Source organism: Mobula hypostoma, chromosome 21 (assembly GCF_963921235.1).
Source record: "Mobula hypostoma chromosome 21, sMobHyp1.1, whole genome shotgun sequence".
Taxonomy (NCBI): domain Eukaryota; kingdom Metazoa; phylum Chordata; class Chondrichthyes; order Myliobatiformes; family Myliobatidae; genus Mobula; species Mobula hypostoma.
Genome location: NC_086117.1, coordinates 41,059,005 through 41,076,494, shown reverse-complemented (window position 1 = coordinate 41,076,494; position 17,490 = coordinate 41,059,005). Strand labels below are relative to the sequence as shown.

Sequence of the window (17,490 nt, the reverse complement as noted above, 5' to 3'; positions counted from 1 at the left end):
AATAAATGGCGGTGCAGGCTTGAAGGGCCGAATGGCCTACTCCTGCACCTATTTTCTATGTTTCTATGTTTCTCCATATTCACTCATCCACTCTATCAAGACCTTTCTCCATTCCATAGCTTTCAATGAGGTCACTCCTCATTCCTCGAATTTTAGTGAATACATGCCCAGAGGCAACAGACACTCTTCATATGACACAAGCCATTCAGCACATCGTTTCTAAGATAAGGGATCCAAAACTGCTCACAATACTCCAAGTGAGGCCTCAGCAGTGCTTTATAAAGTTTCAACATTACATCCATGCTTTTATATTCTAGTCCTCTTTAAATGAATGCCTTTATTGCATTTGCCTTCCACACCACAGACACCAAGAAGCTGCTTGTGGACTGCAGGAGGAATGGAGACAGGCTAACCCTTATTGACATCAATGGATCTGGGGTTGAGAGGGTGAACAGCTTTAAGTTCCTCGGCACACACAACACCGAGGATCTCAGGTGGTCTGTACATACCGGCTGCGTGGTAAAAAGGCACAACAGCGCCTCTTTCACCTCAGATGATTGAAGAAGTTTGGTATGGGCCCCCAAATCCTAAGAACTTTCTACAGGGGCACAATTGAGAACATCCTGACTGGCTGCATCACTGCCTGGTATGGGAACTGTACCTCCCTCAATCGCAGGACTCTGCAGAGAGTGGTGCGGACAGCCCAACGCATTTGTAGATGTGAACTTCCCACTGTTCAGGACACTTACAAAGACGGGTCTGTAAAAAGGGCCTGAAGTATCACTAAGGACTCGAGTCACCCCAACCACAAACTGTTTTAGCTGCTACCATCTGGGAAATAGTACCGCAGCGAAAAGCCAGGACCAACGGGCTCCGGGACAGCTGCTTCCACCAGGCCATCAGACTGATTAATTCATGCTGACACAATTGTATTTCTATGTTATATTGACTGTCCTGTTGTACATACTATTTATTATAAATTACTATAGATTGCACATTGCACTTTTAGAGGGAGATGTAACATAAAGATTTTTACTCCTCATGTATATGAAGGATGTAAGTAATAAAGTCAATTCAATTCAATTCAAATTCAACGTGCAAATTAACCTTTAGGGAATCCCGCACAAGGTCTCCCAAGTTGCTTTACACCTCAGTTTTTTGTATTTTCTCTCCATTTAGAAAATAGTCAACCCTTTCATTTCTTCTACCAAAGTGCATGACCATGCAGTTCCTGGCATTGTGTTCCATCTGCCATTTCTTTGCCCATTCTCCTAATCTGCCAAAATCCTTCTGTCTCTCTACCTCCTCAAAACTACCTTCCCCTCCAGCTTTCTTCTTATTGTCTTTACACTTTGTAACTAAACCACTCATTCCATTATCCAAATCATTGACATATAATGTAAAAGAATCAGTCCCACACAGACCCCTGTGGAACAGCGCTAGACACTGGCAGCCAACCAGAAAAAGTTCCCTTTATTCTGACTTTTTGCCTCCTGCCAACCAGCCACTGCTTCATCCACACTAAAGTCTTTCCTGTGATGAGCTTATAGCTTGTTAAGCAGCCCCATGTATGGCACCTTGTCCAAAGGCCTTCTGAAAATCCAAGTACACAACATTAACTGATTTTCCTTTGTCTATCCTGCTTGTTATTTCTTTAAGGAATTTCAGCAGATTTGTCAGGCAAGATATTGCCATGAGAAAACTATGAAACTATGCTGACTTTGGCCTATTTTATGCCTCCAAGTACCTCGAGACTTCATCCTGAACAATTGACTCCAACACCTTCCCAACGACTGAGGTCAGATTAACTGGCTTATAATTTCCTCCCTTCTGCCTCTCTCCCGTCTTGAAGAGTGGAGTGTCATTTGTAATTTTCTGGTCTTCCGGACCCATTCAAGAGTCTAGTGATTTTTGAAAGATTGTTACTAGTGCCTCCAGGATCTCTTCAGCCACCTCCTTCAGAGCTCTGAGGTGTACACTATCTGGTCCAGATGACTTATCTACCTTCAGACCTTTCAGTTTCCCAAGAGCCTTCTCTCTAGTTATGGGAACTTCACACACTTCATGCGCCCGGACACCTGGAACTTCCACCATACTGCCACTGTCTTCCACAGTGAAGACTGATACAAAATACTTATTCAGTTTGTCTGCTATTTTGTTGTCCCCCATTACTACCTCTCCAAAATTGTTTTCCAGTGGTCCAGTATCCACTCTTGCCTCTCTTTTACACTTTATGTATTTGAAGAAACTTCTGGTATCCTCTTTAATATTATTGGGTAGCTTACTTTTGTATTCCAACTCTACCTTCTTATGACTTTCTTTTAGTTACCTTTGTTGGTTTTTAAAAGGTTCCCAATCCTCTAACTTCCTCCTAATCTTTGCTGTATTATATGCCCTCTCCTTGGCTTTTATGTTGCCTTTGACTTGTCTAGTTAGCCGTGGTTTTGTCATCTTGCCTAAAAAAATACTTCTTTCTCTTTGGGATGTATATATCCTGTGCCTTCTGAATTGTTTCCAGAAGTTCCAACCATTGTTTCTCTGCCGACATCCTTGCCAGTGTTCTTTTCTGATCAGTTCTGTCCATCTCCTCTCTCATGCCTCTGTAATCCTTTTTACTCCACTGTAATACTGGTACATCTGACTTTAGCTTCCCCTTCTCAAATTTCAGGGTGAATTTGATCATATTACGATCACTTACCCCTGAGGGTTCTTTACCTCAAGCTCTCTAATTAATTCTAGTTCATTGCACAACACCCAATCTAGAATAGCTGACCCTCTAGTGGGCTTAACCATGAGGTGCTCTAAAAAGCCATCTTGTGGCCACTCTAGAAATTCCCCCCTTTTGGAATCCAGCACCAACCTAATTTTCCCAATCTACCTGCATCTTGAAGTCCCCGTGACTATTGTAACATTGCCCTTTTGAGATGCATTTTCTATCCCCAGTTGTAATTTGTAGACAACATCCTTACTACTGTTTGGGGTCTTTTTATCCTTGCAGTTTCCTACCTGTATCCACAATGATTCAACACCTTCTGACCTTATGTCACCTCTTTCTAATGATTTGATGTTATTTTTTGCCAATAGAGCAATGCCATCCTTTCTGCCTTCCAGCCTATCCTTTTGATACAATATGTATCCTTGGATATTAAGCTCCCAGCTATAATCTTTCAGCCACGGTTCCATGATGCCTACAACATCATACTGCTAATTTGCAACTGTGCTGCAAGTTCATCTACCTTATTCCATATAGGGCGCGCATTCAGATACAATACCTTCAGTCTTGTATTCACCCTTGTTGCTTTTTTCGCGACCGTGCTCAACCTTCTGATTCCTAAATTTGTCTGAGGTCTTACCAACATCTCCCTCCACAATCTCTCCACTAACTTGTAGTACTCTGGTTCCCACCCCCTGCAACTCTAGTTTAAAACCCACTGTGCAGCATTAACAAACTTTCCCACTAGAATATTGGTCTCCCTCCAGTTCAGGTGCAAACTGTCCCTTCTGTACAGGTCCCACCTTCCCTGGAAGAGAGACCAATGATCCAAAAATCTTGTGCCCTCTCTCCTACACAACTCCTTAGCCACATATTAAACTGTATAATCTTCCTTGTTCTCGCCTCACTATATAGACCATGACTTCTGACTGTTCACCCTCCAATGTAAAAATGCCGAGGACTTGATCTAACATATCCTGGACCCTGGCACCCAAGAGGCAACGTACCATTCGGGAATCTCGTTCTCGCCCACAGAAGATCCTGTCTGTTCCCCTAACTAACGAATTGCCTGTCACCACAGCATGCCTCTACTTCCCCCTTCCCGTCTGAGTCAAAGTGATAGACCTCTTATTGAGGGGGTACTGTGCATTGGCTCCTTAACCCTTTTCCTCTTCCTGATTGCCACCCACTTTCCTGTGTCTTGCACCTTGGCTGTAACTACCTCTCTATTGGTCCTATCTATCACCCCTTCAGTGTCCTGAATGCTTCAGTGTATTAGGAAACTATTAAAAAATTACTTTAATCTCACACCTACCCCTGTTATTCTTTCAACCACCCCTCCCTTCCCCACCCAGGTCTCAACTTCCCCTCCAACCTTAATCCCTTTTCCTACCCCTCTCCCTCTCGACCTTCCTCCTTCACACCCCATTCCTCTCTTTCAGCTAATATTTTTGTTGCTCTAAAATAGGTCCTCTCTTTCCACTCACCTGGCACTGGTTCTGCCAATCCATTTCTAAATTAATAGTTCAGTGGAGACTATTTTCATACTATGTCTTAACTAAGAAAGTGAATAAAAAGACTGTGGAGTAATTAATGGAAATAGCATCCAATACTCTGGAAGATCTGCCACTCAAGTGTATCAGAGTTTTATAATAGTAGGTCTGGAGGGAAGAAGGTCCAACGTGTATGGTTGGCTGGGTTTAACAGGTACTTCTGTTTACGGTTGCAGCAGAAGCCCCAGCACATTGTGGTGCTTCAGGTGGTACAACCAAGCCGAAACTCTTTTCTTACATAACTTTAGTCAACTTTATCATCTCTCTTTGTAAGGACGTGGCTTGGGAATGCACACTGTGAGCAACAAATGGGAATTGGTGGGGAACTCTGCCAGTAATCTCTCCACGGTGGCCATCCTGCCAGTGTCCGAAGACGTTCCCATTACTACCTTCACCCTGGAACTCCGGCATGCACTCAGTGCCATTGGTAAGTAACTATTTCAATATTCCTCTACTGTACCAGAGTTCTGGAACTTGGGCTGTGAGATGGTGTGATGATCAAATCTTACTCCAATTTATGTGTTTTACATTCATCACCTACATCTCTTTGCTAGCTTTTATTTCTGGAATATGTGCATTTCTGAGCCTATAGTATGTCTTGACCTGTGGGATTTTTAGTCATATATTGGTTAGAGATCATGTGCAGACAACACCTATTGTGAGCAATGGCTTCTCTGATTGATAAGTGAATGATTGCACCAATGGCTATGGGTCTTAGAGTCATACAGCACTGATGCAGAATCCTCAGTGGCTCAGTGACCAAGGTGCCTCATCCAAGCTAGTCCCAGCTAACAGGCCCATAACTTTATAAACCTTGAGGAATGCCAGTCCCAAGAAGTCTAGTTTGTGGGCTTCATTGTTTGCATATAGTATTCTATACTAAAAAGAAGTAGGTGTGTAGTCTACACAAACTCTGCCCTCCATTATAATCACTTAAAAAAAAATATAGCGTCATAATGGAAGGAGTCTGGCAAATATTGATATAATTTCACAGATTCCATCCCAGAGGCATGCACAAGTTATAGAATGCACAAGGGTCATTGCTTGGGTCTCTGTGGTTTTTGATATATAGCAATAAATTGGATGAAAATGGAGATGGGTGAATTAGCATGGTTGCAGATGACACCAAACTTGGTGGAGTTGTGTACTGTCTTGTGTTAAAAGAATGCAGCAGGATATGGATCATTTACAGAAATGGGCATAGAAGTGGCAGATGGGCATGTGTGAGGTGCTGCATTTTGGGACTGGGAGGTCAAATGAAAGAAGAGAAAGCGTACCTTGATAGCATTGAGGTACAGTGGGATCTTGGGGCCTAGCTCCATAGTTCACTGAAAGTGGCTGAACAATTGGATAAGGGGGTAAAGAAGATGTATGGCATACCTCCTTCATTGATAGGGATGTCGAGTATTTGAGTAAGGAAGTCATGCTGCAACTATAAAACAACTTTAGTAAGGCAGTATGTGTAATATCGCATGCAGATCTGGTTGTGCTAGTTTAAGAAGGATGTGGAGACTATGGAGAAGCTGCAGAGGAGGTTTGCCAGGATGCCAACTGGATTAGAGGGAATGCGGGATAAGGAGACATTGGACAAACTTGGGTTGTTCTCCCTAGAATGTCAGAGGCTAAGGGGAGACCTAATGGAAGTTTTTAAAATGTGAAAAGCGTAGATAAGGTAGACAGTAAGAATCTGCCCCCACCCCTCCAGAGTAGAAATGTCAAACAGCAGAGGACATGCTTTTATGGTTAGAGGGGGAAGTTTTAAAAGCAGAGAGTGGTAGGTGTCTGGAACGGGTTACCAGTAGCAGTAGTAGTGAAGTCAGGCAGTCTGGTGGAGTTTAGAAAGCTCTTAGGATAGACACATGAATATGGGGTGATATGGATGATCTATAGGAGGAGGACATTTGGTATAAATTGGCGTCAAGATTAACACAACATTGTGGGCTGAAACGCAAACATGAGGAATTCTACAGATGCTGGAAATTCAAGCAACACACATCAAAGTTGCTGGTGAACACAGCAGGCCAGTCAGCATCTCTAGGAAGAGGTACAGTTGATGTTTCAGGCCGAGACCCTTCGTCAGGACTAACTGAAGGAAGAGCTAGTAAGAGATTTGAAAGTGGGGGGGAGGGGGAGATCCAAAATGATAGGAGAAGACAGGAGGGGGAGGGATGGAGCCAAAAGCTGGACAGGTGATTGGCAAAAGGGGTATGAGAGGATCATGGGACAGGAGGCCCAGGGAGAAGGAAAAGGGGCGGGGGGGGAAGCCCAGAGGATGGGCAAGGGGTACAGTGAGAAGGACAGAGGGAGAAAAAGGAGAGTGAGAGAAAGAATGTGTGTATATAAGTAACGGATGGGGTACGAGGGGGAGGTGGGGCATTAGCGGAAAGGTCTGTCTGGTGCTATTATGTTCTATGTTAGAATTGTTGCAGCCACTGGCTCCCTGTAGTACACTCTAGCCTGCGTCAATTGCTTGCTCTTCCTCATTTTATCATCAATATTTTCACACTTGCCTTTTGAAAGAAAGACATCCATGCTTTTGGGGATTGAGTTTTAGATCTTAACTACTCACTGCTTCAAAACAGTTTTCTCCTCTTCTCATCCCTTGGTCTTTTGCCAAACGCTGTAACAGTTGGGCTGAGGAAGGCAGACTTAATGTAAAACCTCTCTCTATAGATCTGTATGTCATGATATTGTGTGGCTGCATCGCATCTCCTCTCAAAACTCTTTACTCTTAGGATGGCAACTCAAGATTCACATATTAATACAAACTATGTAGAAATCTGACTCTAAACTGTGAGCCATTTGCCCTACCAGCTCACCCACCTCCCATCCTCTGTCGAAACAAATGTATAGAGTCAAGAACTGTGTTAACTAATCTGCAACAGTGAGAGCTTGTTAGCATTATTTAGTTCCTTTTAACTGAATAATACTACTGAATGTTTGTGTTTCCCCACAAGCATGAGTTGATGTACTGAGGGTGCTGGTACCCTCATACAAAAAAAATTGCTATATAAAATAATCAGACCCAAAAAGATGAACTGGAGTAGCTTTAACTTTTTGCAGTCCAGAGGTTAATTTTGAGGAGGAATGCGGGAGGTCCTAGGCCCTCAGAGGCTCCATCTTCCTCTCACCCCAACCTTCCCGTCTCCACTGACACTACCAGCCTCCCTCCCCCTCCCCCCTCTGATCCCAGCTCTTATCCGTGCTGGGTCTTTACCATCCCCTCCGACCTTCAACTCTCTGATGCAGAGCGCTCTGTCCTCAGTAAGGTCCTTACCTTTGTCCCCCTTTGCCCAACGAGTTCCGCATGCCCATGACGCCGAACTCTTCTTCTGCCGGCTCCATCTTTGAGCCCACTTCTTTAGCAAGGACTCTCCCACCCCCACCGATGACCCCTTCTCCCATCTTCAACCCTCCTCCTCTTCATGGACACCCTGCTCTGGTCTTCTGCCTGCTCTGGATCTCTTTATCGCTAACTGCCGACAGGACATCAACCGTCTCGACTTCACCGCACCTTGTCCCCATTCCAACCTCACTCCTTCGGAACGCTCTGCTCTCCACTCCCTCTGCACCAATCCTAACCTTACTATAAAACCCGCTGATAAGGCGGGGTGCTGTTGTAGTCTGGTGTACTGACCTTTACTTTGCCAAGGCACAGCGACAACTCGCTGATACCTCCTCTTATTTACCCCTCGATCATGACCCCACTAAGGAGCACCAGGCTATTGTCTCCCACACCATCACCATCCTTATCAGCTCAGGGGATCTCCCATCCACTGCTACCAACGTCATAGTTCCCACACCTCGCACTTCCAATTTCTACCTCCTACCCAAGATCCACAAACCTGCCTGTCCAGGTAGACCAATTGTTTCAACTTGCTCCTGCCCCACCGAACTCATTTTTGCATACCTCGACACTGTTTTATCCCCCCTTGTTCAATCCCTTCCCTCCTATGTTTGTGACACTTCTCACGCTTTGAATTTTTTCAATGATTTTAAGTTCCCTGGCCCCACCGCTTTATTTTCACCGTGGATGTCCAGTCTATATATCTCCATTCCCCACCAAGAAGGTCTCAAAGCTCTCTATTTCTTTTTGGATTTCAGACGTAACCAGCTCCCCTCTACCACCACTCTCCTCCGTCAAGCAGAATTAGTCCTTACCCTTTATAATTTCTCCTTTGGCTCCTCCCACTTCCTCCAAACTAAAGGTGTAGCCATGGGCACCTGTATGGGTCCCGGCTATGCCTGTCTTTTTGTTGGCTTTGTGGAACAATCCATGTTCCAAACCTATATTGGTATCCATCCCCCACTTTTCCTTTGCTACATCGATGACTATATTGGCGCTGCTTCCCGCACGCATGCTGAGCTTGTTGACTTCATTAACTTTGCCTCCAACTTTCACCCTACCCTCAAATTTACCTGATCCATTTCTGACACCTCCCTCCCCTTTCTTGATCTTTCTGTCTCTATCTCTGGAGATAGCTTATCTACTGATGTCTACTATAAACCTATGGACTCTCACAGCTACCTGGACTATTCCTTTTCCCACTCTATCTCTTGCAAAAATGCCATCCCCTTCTCGCAATACCTCCGTCTCCGCCACATCTGCTCTCAGGATGAGGCTTTTCATTCTAGGATGAGGGAGATGTCTTTCTTTTTTAAAGAAAAGGGCTTCCCTTCCTCCACCATCAACTCTGCTCTCAAACGCATCTCTCCCATTTCACGCACATCTGCTCTCACCCCATCCTCCTGCCACCCCACTAGGGATAGGGTTCCCCTTGTCCTCACCTGCCACCCCACCAGCCTCTGGGCCCAACATATAATTCTCCGTTAACTTCTGCCGCCTCCAATGGGATCCCACCACTAAGCACATCTTTCCCTCCCCCGCTCTGTCTGCTTTCTGCAGGGATCGCTCCCTACGCGACTCCCTTGTCCATTCATACCCCCCATCCCTTCCTACTGACCTCCCTCCCGGCACTTATCCTTGTAAGCAGAACAAGTGCTACACATGCCCTTACACTTCCTCCCTTACCACCATTCAGGGTCCCAGACAGTCCTTCCAGGTGAGGCGACACTTCACCTGTGAGGCGGCTGGTGTGATGTACTGCTTCCGGTGCTCCCGGTGCGGTCTTCTATATATTGGCGAGACCCGACGCAGACTGGGAGACGGTTTCACTGAACACCTACACTCTTGTCTGGCAGAGAAAGCAGGATCTCCCATTGGCCACACTTTTTAATTCCACGTCCCATTCCCATTCTGATATGTCTATCCACGGCCTCCTCTACTGTCAAGATGAAGCCACACTCAGGTGGGAGGAGCAGCACCTATAATCCGTCTGGGTAGCCTCCAACCTGATGGCATGAACATTGACTTCTCTAACTTCCGTTAATACCCCTCCACCCCTTCTTACCCCATGCCTTATTTACTTTTTTAAAATTATTTTTCCCCTTTTTTCTCTCTTTTTTCTCCCTCTGTCCCTCTCACTATATCTTCCTCTGATGCTCACCTCCCCCTTTCTTTCTCCCTAAGCCTCCTGTCCCACGATCCTCTCCCTTCTCCAGCCTTGTATCCCTTTTGCCAATCAACTTTCCAGCTCTTAGCTCCATCCCTCCCCCGCCTCCTATCATTTAGGATCTCCCCCTGCCCCTCCCACTTTCAAATCTCTTACTATCTCTTCTTTCAGTTAGTCTTGACGAAGGGTCTCGGCCCGAAACATCGACTGTACCCCTTCCTATAGATGCTGCCTGGTCTGATGTGTTCCACCAGCATTTTGTGTGTGTTGCTTGAATTTCCAGCATCTGTAGATTTCCTCGTGTTTGCTGGATTATCTGCCACCCCACAAGGGGCTTTGGATTTTTAATCTGGTTTATGCCATCTCCTGTGCATCACCAAGGGAAGATGATGAAGTGTATACACTCACTTTATTAGGTACACCTCATTAATGCAATTATCTAATCAGCCACTATGTGGCAGCAACTCATTGCATAAAAGCATGCAGACATGGTCAAGAGGTTCAGTTGTTCAGATCAAATTGCAGCACGGGGAAGAAATGTGATCTGAAGTTTTTTGACCATGGATTGATTGTTGGTGCCAGGCAGGGTGGTTTGAATATCTCAGAAACCGCTGAGCTTGTGGGATTTTCACAGGCAACAGTCTCTAAAGCTAATAGGGAATGGTATGGAAAAAAAATCCAGTGAGTGACATTTCTGTGGGTGAAAACGCCTTGTTAATGAGAGAGGTCAGAGGAGAGTGGACAGACTGATTCAAGCTGAAACAAAGGTGGCGATAGCTCAAGTAACCATGTGTTGCAACAGTGGTGTGCAGAATAGCATCTCTGAATGCACAGATCATCAATTCTTGGAAGTGGTTGGGCTACAGCAGCAGAAGACCACACCGGATTCCTCTTCTGTACCTAATAAAGTTGCCACTGAGTGTATTCAGTCTGGACAGGCTACTTAAACCACTGTGTTCTTTCCATCTAATTCAGCTGTACGTGATAGCTACAAGGCAGCAAGATCTTTCTGCTGGTAATTTTGTCATGCTGTTGTTCACTGATGCTGTGGCACGATTAGTAACACCACTATTCATGATTCCTTTTGAAAGCAAGACATCCATGCTTTTGAGGATTGAGTTTTACTCACTGCTTCCAAACTTTTTTCTCCTCTTCTCATCCCTTGGTCTTTTGCCAAACGCTGTAACAGCTGGGCTGAGGAAGGCAGACTTAATGTAAAATTTCTCTCTATAGAGCTGTATGTCATGATATTGTGTGGCTGCATCACAACTCCTCTCTAAACTCTTTACTATTAGGATGGCAACTCAAGATTCACGTATTAATACAAACTATGTAGAAATCTGACTCTAAACTGTGAGCCATTTGCCCTACCAGCTCACCCACCTCCCATCCTCTGTCGAAACAAATGTATAGAGTCAAAAACTGTGTTAACTAATCTGCAACAATGACAGCTTGTTAGCATTATTTAGTTCCTTTTAACTGAATAATACTACTGAATGTTTGTGTTTTCCCACAAGCAAGAGTTGATTGTGTTTGTGCTGAGGGTGCTGATACCCTCATACAAAAAAAATATTTGTGCTATGTAAAATAATCCGATCCAAAGTGATGAACTGGATTAGCTTTAACTTTCTGCAGTCCAGAGGTTAGTTTTGAAGAGGAATGCCTCCCCTCAAAGGTGGGATAGCGCTCTTAATTAAAGATGAGATCAGAGCGATAGTGAGAGATGATACAAGATCTAAGGAGCAGAATGTTGAATCCATCTGGGTAGAGATTAGGAATAGTAAAGGGAAAAAATCTCTAGTGGGAGTTGTCTATCGGCTACCGAATAATAACATTACAGTAGTACAGGCAATAAACAGATAAATATTTGAGGCGTGTAAGAATGGAACAGCAGTTATCATAGGGGACTTTAACTTGCACATAGATTGGGTGAAGCATGTCACTGAACCTACAAGGGAACCTGCTATCTTAGATCTGGTCCTGTGCAATGAGACAGGTAAAATTAGTGATGTTGTAGTTGGGGATCCTTTTGGAAAGAGTGATCACAGTATGATTGAATTTCTCATACAAATAGAGGGTGCAATAGTTCAATCGGAAACCAACGTACTATGCCTAAACAAGGGAGACTACAATGAGATGAGGGAGAATTTGGAGAGTGTAGACTGTGAACAACTGGCTATATGGTGAGACAGTTGAGGAACAGCGGAAGACTTTCAAAGAGATTTTTCATGGTGCTGAACAAAAGTATACTCCAGTTAAAAGCAAGGAAAATAAGGGTGAGGAGAGCCAGCCTTGGATAACTAAGGAATTAAAAGAAGGCATCAAACTAAAAGCTCGTGCATACAAGAGTAGTGGGAAACCGGAAGGTTGTGAAAACTTAAAAGCAGCAAAATACCACTAGGTGAGCAATAAAGAAAAGGAAGCTGGATTATGAAAATAAACTAGCACAAAATATGTAGGTCCCTTGAGGGATAAGAAAGGGGAATTGATGTTGCATAATGAGGAACTGGCTGAGGCTTTGAATGACTATCTTGTGTTGGTCTTCATGGTGGAGGACACATCTAATATGCCAAAGAAAGATGTTATGGACGTGATGGGAGATGAGGACCTCAATACAATAGCTATCACTAAAGAGGTAGTGCTGAGCAAACTTGTGGACCTGAAGATAGGTAAGTCCCCTGGTCCTGATGGAATGCATCCCAGAGTATTGAAAGAAATGGCAATGGTTATAGTAGAGGCTTTGGTGATAATTTACCAAAGTTCTTTGGACTCTGGGCAGGTTCCGGCAGATTAGAAGAGGTGAATGTCACACTACTGTTCAAAAAAGGATGTAGGCAAAAGGCAGGTACTGTAGGACAGTTAGCTTAACATCTGTAGTTGGGATAATGCTTGAAGATATCATTAAAGGAGAAATAGCAAGGCATCTGGAAAGAAATGGATCCATCAGGCAGATACAGCATGGATTCAGCAAAGGCAGGTTCTGTTTGACAAACTTATTGGAGTTCTTTGAAGATATAACGAGTGCAGTGGATAGAAGGAAACAGATGGAAGTTATTTTCTTGGATTTCCAGAAGACGTTTGATAAGGTGCCACATGAAAGACTTATCCATAAGATAAGGATGCATAGAGTTGGGCGTGATATATTAGGATGGATAGAGAATTGGTTAACTAATAGAATGCAGAGAGTTGGGATACATGGATGTTTCTCTGGTTAGCAATCATTGGTGAGCGGTGTGTTGCAGGGGTTGGTGCTTGGCCTGCAACTGTTCACGATATACATTAACGATCTGGAAGAGGGGGCCAAGTGTACTGTATGTAAGTTTGCTGATGATACTAAATTAAGCGGAAAAGCGAATTGTGCAGAAGATACTGAGAGTCTGCAGAGAGATATAGATAGGTTAAGTGAGTGGGTAAGGGTCTGGCAGATGAAGTACAATGTTGGTAAATGTGAGATCATCCACTCTGGAAGGAAAAATGAAAGATCAGATTATTATTTAAATAGTAAAAAAATTGCAGCATGCTACTGTGCAGAGGGAGTTGGGAGTGCTTGTGCATGAATCACAAATTGTTGGTTTGCAGGTGCAGCAGGCTATCAAGAAGACAAATGGAATGTTGGCCTTCGTTGCTAGAAGAATTGAATTTAAGAGCAGGGTGGCTATGCTGCAACTACACAGGGTACTGGTGAGGCTGCACCTGGAGTACTGTGTGCAGTTCTGGTCTCCTTGCTTGAAGAAGGATATACTGGCTTTGGAGGCAGTGCAGAGGAGGTTCATCAGGTTGATTCCAGAGATGGGGAGGTTAGACTGAGGAGAGCTTGAGTCGCCTTGGACTGTACACGCTGGAATTCAGAAGAATGAGATGAGATCTCTTCGAAACATATAAAATTATGAAAGGGATAGATAGATAGATGCAGGAAAGTTGTTTCCACTAGTAGGGGAGACTAGAACTAGGGGACATAGCCTCAAGATTCAGGGGAGCAGATTTAGGTCAGTGATGTGGAGGAACTGCTTTTCCCAGAAAGTGGTGACTCTGGAATTCTCTGTACAATGAAGCAGCGGAGACTACTTCAGTAAATATATTTAAGACAATGTTGGATAGATTTTTGCATAGTAAGGGAATTAACGGTTATTGGAGAAAAAGCAGCTTGGTGGAAATGAGTTCAAATCCAGATCAGCCATGATCTTATTGAATGACAGAGCAGACTCCATGGGCCAGTTGGCCTACTCCTGCTCCTATTTCTTATGTTCTTATGTTCATATAACCAGGGCACATTCTTGGGCGGTCTTCAGGTCATAATTGCTATTGCTGGTTGTTTGCCCTCCGTCCCCAGAAGTCCGGGCAGGAGGAAGTGACCTTTGAATTTGGGTAGACCATTGGGTACTCCTGTATCGTAGATAGCTATAGGTAGACCATTATTTTGGCCTTAATGCTTAGTCAGTTGGTGGCCACTCCAAAAGGTTTGTTGCATGGGGGAAACAGTGATGACTTGATAGATTTCAGTGTAATTGCAAGGTTCTTTCATGTTAATTAGACTACACATGTATGAATTCCAGTTTGAAGTCATCATTACACGTGACAAATAAAGCTGATCTTTAGTATCTGGAGTTGCTGTTTATTTTGTGATTGTGGCGTAAATCAAAAACCAATCTTTAGGTTGTCCGTAAATTCTGTGTCCTACATAAATAACACCGAAGCTGAAAGCCATAAAAGTGTATTAGATTATTGATGTCACTTTTGTGCTGAAGTGAAGCCTTCATTGGAATTATTCTTGTATTTCCATTGCTTGTTTGTGATTTTCCATGTGAAGCAGGATATACTACTGTTATATCAAAATATCAATTATGATGTTGTCAGGCCACTTTATTGCAGTTCAAGTACAGTGGCATTCTCTCTCGAACAAATGCAAAGCTCAATCTGCATTCCTGGGAAATAATGTGCTGCTAGAATTTTGTCTGGCACTTCATATTCTTAAAATAAATGCCCATCTCCTGCTATTGTAGTGATCACCTTTAATCACAGCAACCAGGTGGGAATATTTGACTTCAGTTCAAGTATTAATCTTGTTTTTAGCTTGCAGTATGAATCATTCCTGTTATTCCCAAACATACTGTATCATTGCATCATCTTAAGGTTGAGGTGGATGGCTATTCATTTCCGGGTGAGAGAGGGAACTCTGAGGGCGAGGGAGGGCATGAGGAAATGGTTGTATCCTAGGGCTGAATTTGCTACAGAGGTGGAATGTGCACAGCAGTTGCATGAGTTCTTCAGGAGGGTGGATAGGAGGTGTGGTAAATTTCTGTGAGCACTGAGATTGGACGTACAGATGTGGACGTAGTGGAAATTAAACCAAAAAGAGGTTAAGTATAAAAGAGCACCTCCTGCTTAGTCTTTTGCTGTCCTCAGCTGAAGACCATTTGAGGATCAGTTCTGTCTACATCTGCGAATGGGCACCCTTTTCCCTCAATGTAGGGCAGCTTCATCAGTTGAAAGGTGCCTGATGTCTCCCGAGCTGAAATAAAGATGAAGTGTTAGAAATCCTCAACAGGTTGGGCTGCATCTGGGAAGAGAATCAGTGTTGAACGTATCAGAATAAAGACTATTAGTCAGAACTGGGATGGAGACAAAAGAAACACTCACAAAATGCTGGAGGAACTCAGCAGGCCAGGCAGTGACTATGGAAAAGAGTAAACAGTTGACGTTTTGGACTGAGACCCTTCATCAGGACTGGAAAAAGAGATGAGAAGTTGGAGTAAGAAGATGGGAGGAAGGGAGGAAGAAGTACAAGCTGATAGGTGAAACCGGGAAAGGAGTAATTAGTAATTGCTCTCCCTTCACCATTCCCATTCCCGTTTTCTTCTCTCACCTCATCTCCTTACCTGCCCATCACTTCCCCCTTCCCTTTCTTCTACCCTCTCCTATCAGGTTCCCCTTTCTCCAGCCCTTTATCTCTTTCACCAATCAACTTTCCAGCCCTTATTCCATCCCCCCCTCCCCATTTCATCTATTATCTACTACCTTGTACTACTACCTCCCCTCCTCACAGCTTCTTGCTCTAACTTCAATCTTTTTTTCCAGTGCTGATGAAGGCTCTCAGCCCGAAATGTCGACTGTTTACTCTTTTCCCTAGGCGCTGCCTGGCCTGCTGAGTTCCTCCAGCATTTTGTGTGTGTCGCTTGGATTCCCAACATCTGCAGATTTTCTCATTTTTGTCTTTGAGGAGACAAAAGAAGATTTTTAAACTGCAGGGAGGGGCACATCTCTGAAAGGGTTAAATGGGGGAGGTGGGGGTTGCCCATGGGGATGAGTTGTAGACCAGATTATCCTGTCAATAAATGATGGGAACAGTTGGAGAGTGAGAACAAGGACAAAAAAAATGTGTGAATGTGAAATGCAGTGAATGAAAGCATGTTTAGCAGGTCAGGCTAGGCATGTCCTCCACTCCCAGAGAAAGAATGGCAAGATGAGCTAATATTACATGTGTTTTGCTTAGCTGAATTTTGCTCAGGACAGGGATTGAACCTGCCGCCTCTTGATCAAAATGACTCAATACCAGCACTACACACAGATAAATAAAATTATTAGCACCATATATATGGCAGATGATAGGATTTTTCCCCCCATAATAAAGTTGTCTAAAGGTAGAAGACATAGGTTTAGGTTAGAGAAATGGTTGATTTTTGCTCGGGCATAGAAGGCCATGAACCAAGTACTGGTTGATGGGATTTGCAGGGGTGGGTACGTGATGCGCAGCGAGGACATAGTGAGCCAAAGGTCTAGTTTCTGTGTTGCATTAACCCTGTGAGCCCTATTAATGTGCGTTTGGGAAAGCAACGTACTGTTCCTTTGAAAGAGCGGTAGTGTTGGGGCAATGCGGCAGTGTCATGTTAACCGCCTTTGTTATGTATGAATAGTTTCGGTAAGTGTGTGCGGCTGTGGAATTGAGAAATAGTAGTTCGATCTGGTTTTACAGTCTCCTGGTTTCGTGTGACTAAGAATATTTAAAATCAAGTTATTTTTATTTTTTTAAATTCTAGGCAGCATGCTCACATAAAATAGTCCAGCTAACCTTTTGTGATAACTTCTTCTGAAAGCCAGCATCTCAATTAAACATATCACCATTGGTAACCGATGTACGTTATCTTTAAAAATGATTGAAACTATTGCTATCATTTAAAGGCAGAAAAATGTTCAGAATTTTTAATTGGTTAAGTGACATGAATAATTAACATACCGTAACAATTTATACCTTCTGTGATATTTTTCTTCCTTGCATTCTCTGAATTTAAATGGGCACAAAGCTCCTTGACTTTTAATGTTACCTTGTTCATTCACCCCACATACACAGTTAAATAGGACATCATCCAATTATGTGTAGTATTGTGGGACATCATCCATCTGACGCATATTCCCAGTCAGTGTGCAAAACATACAGTTTCCCTGTAAATTCAAGGGCATGGTCCAAATTATTATTGTTGCAATCACTACCCACTAACTGTACAAAGTTCTCACCCTTTTAACTTTTAGCAATGTGCGTTGATCATTTTATGCTGTAATCAAAATTCTGAACTGCTTTATCCTTAAAATTGAACTGAATGTCCTTTCAAAACAAAGTTCCTTGTAATCCCTTTTCCTTTGTTTAAAGGCTACACTGGGGTCTTTACCCCAAATATCGGTAAGGCATACCTTCTGATTCATCTGGTCTTCATGCCAG

The 17,490-nt window shown here is 43.6% G+C and overlaps 1 protein-coding gene across 2 annotated transcripts in view; it reads left to right on the top strand.

The window, feature by feature from the left end:
• pnpla7b (patatin-like phospholipase domain containing 7b) overlaps window positions 1-17,490 on the top strand; it is a 334,759-nt gene that overhangs the window by 165,190 nt on the left and 152,079 nt on the right. For both annotated transcript variants that reach the window (XM_063073811.1, XM_063073810.1), the window contains exon 22: window positions 4,541-4,693. In XM_063073811.1, coding sequence (XP_062929881.1) covers window positions 4,541-4,693 — 153 coding nt within the window. The remainder of the gene's footprint in view (window positions 1-4,540; window positions 4,694-17,490) is intronic.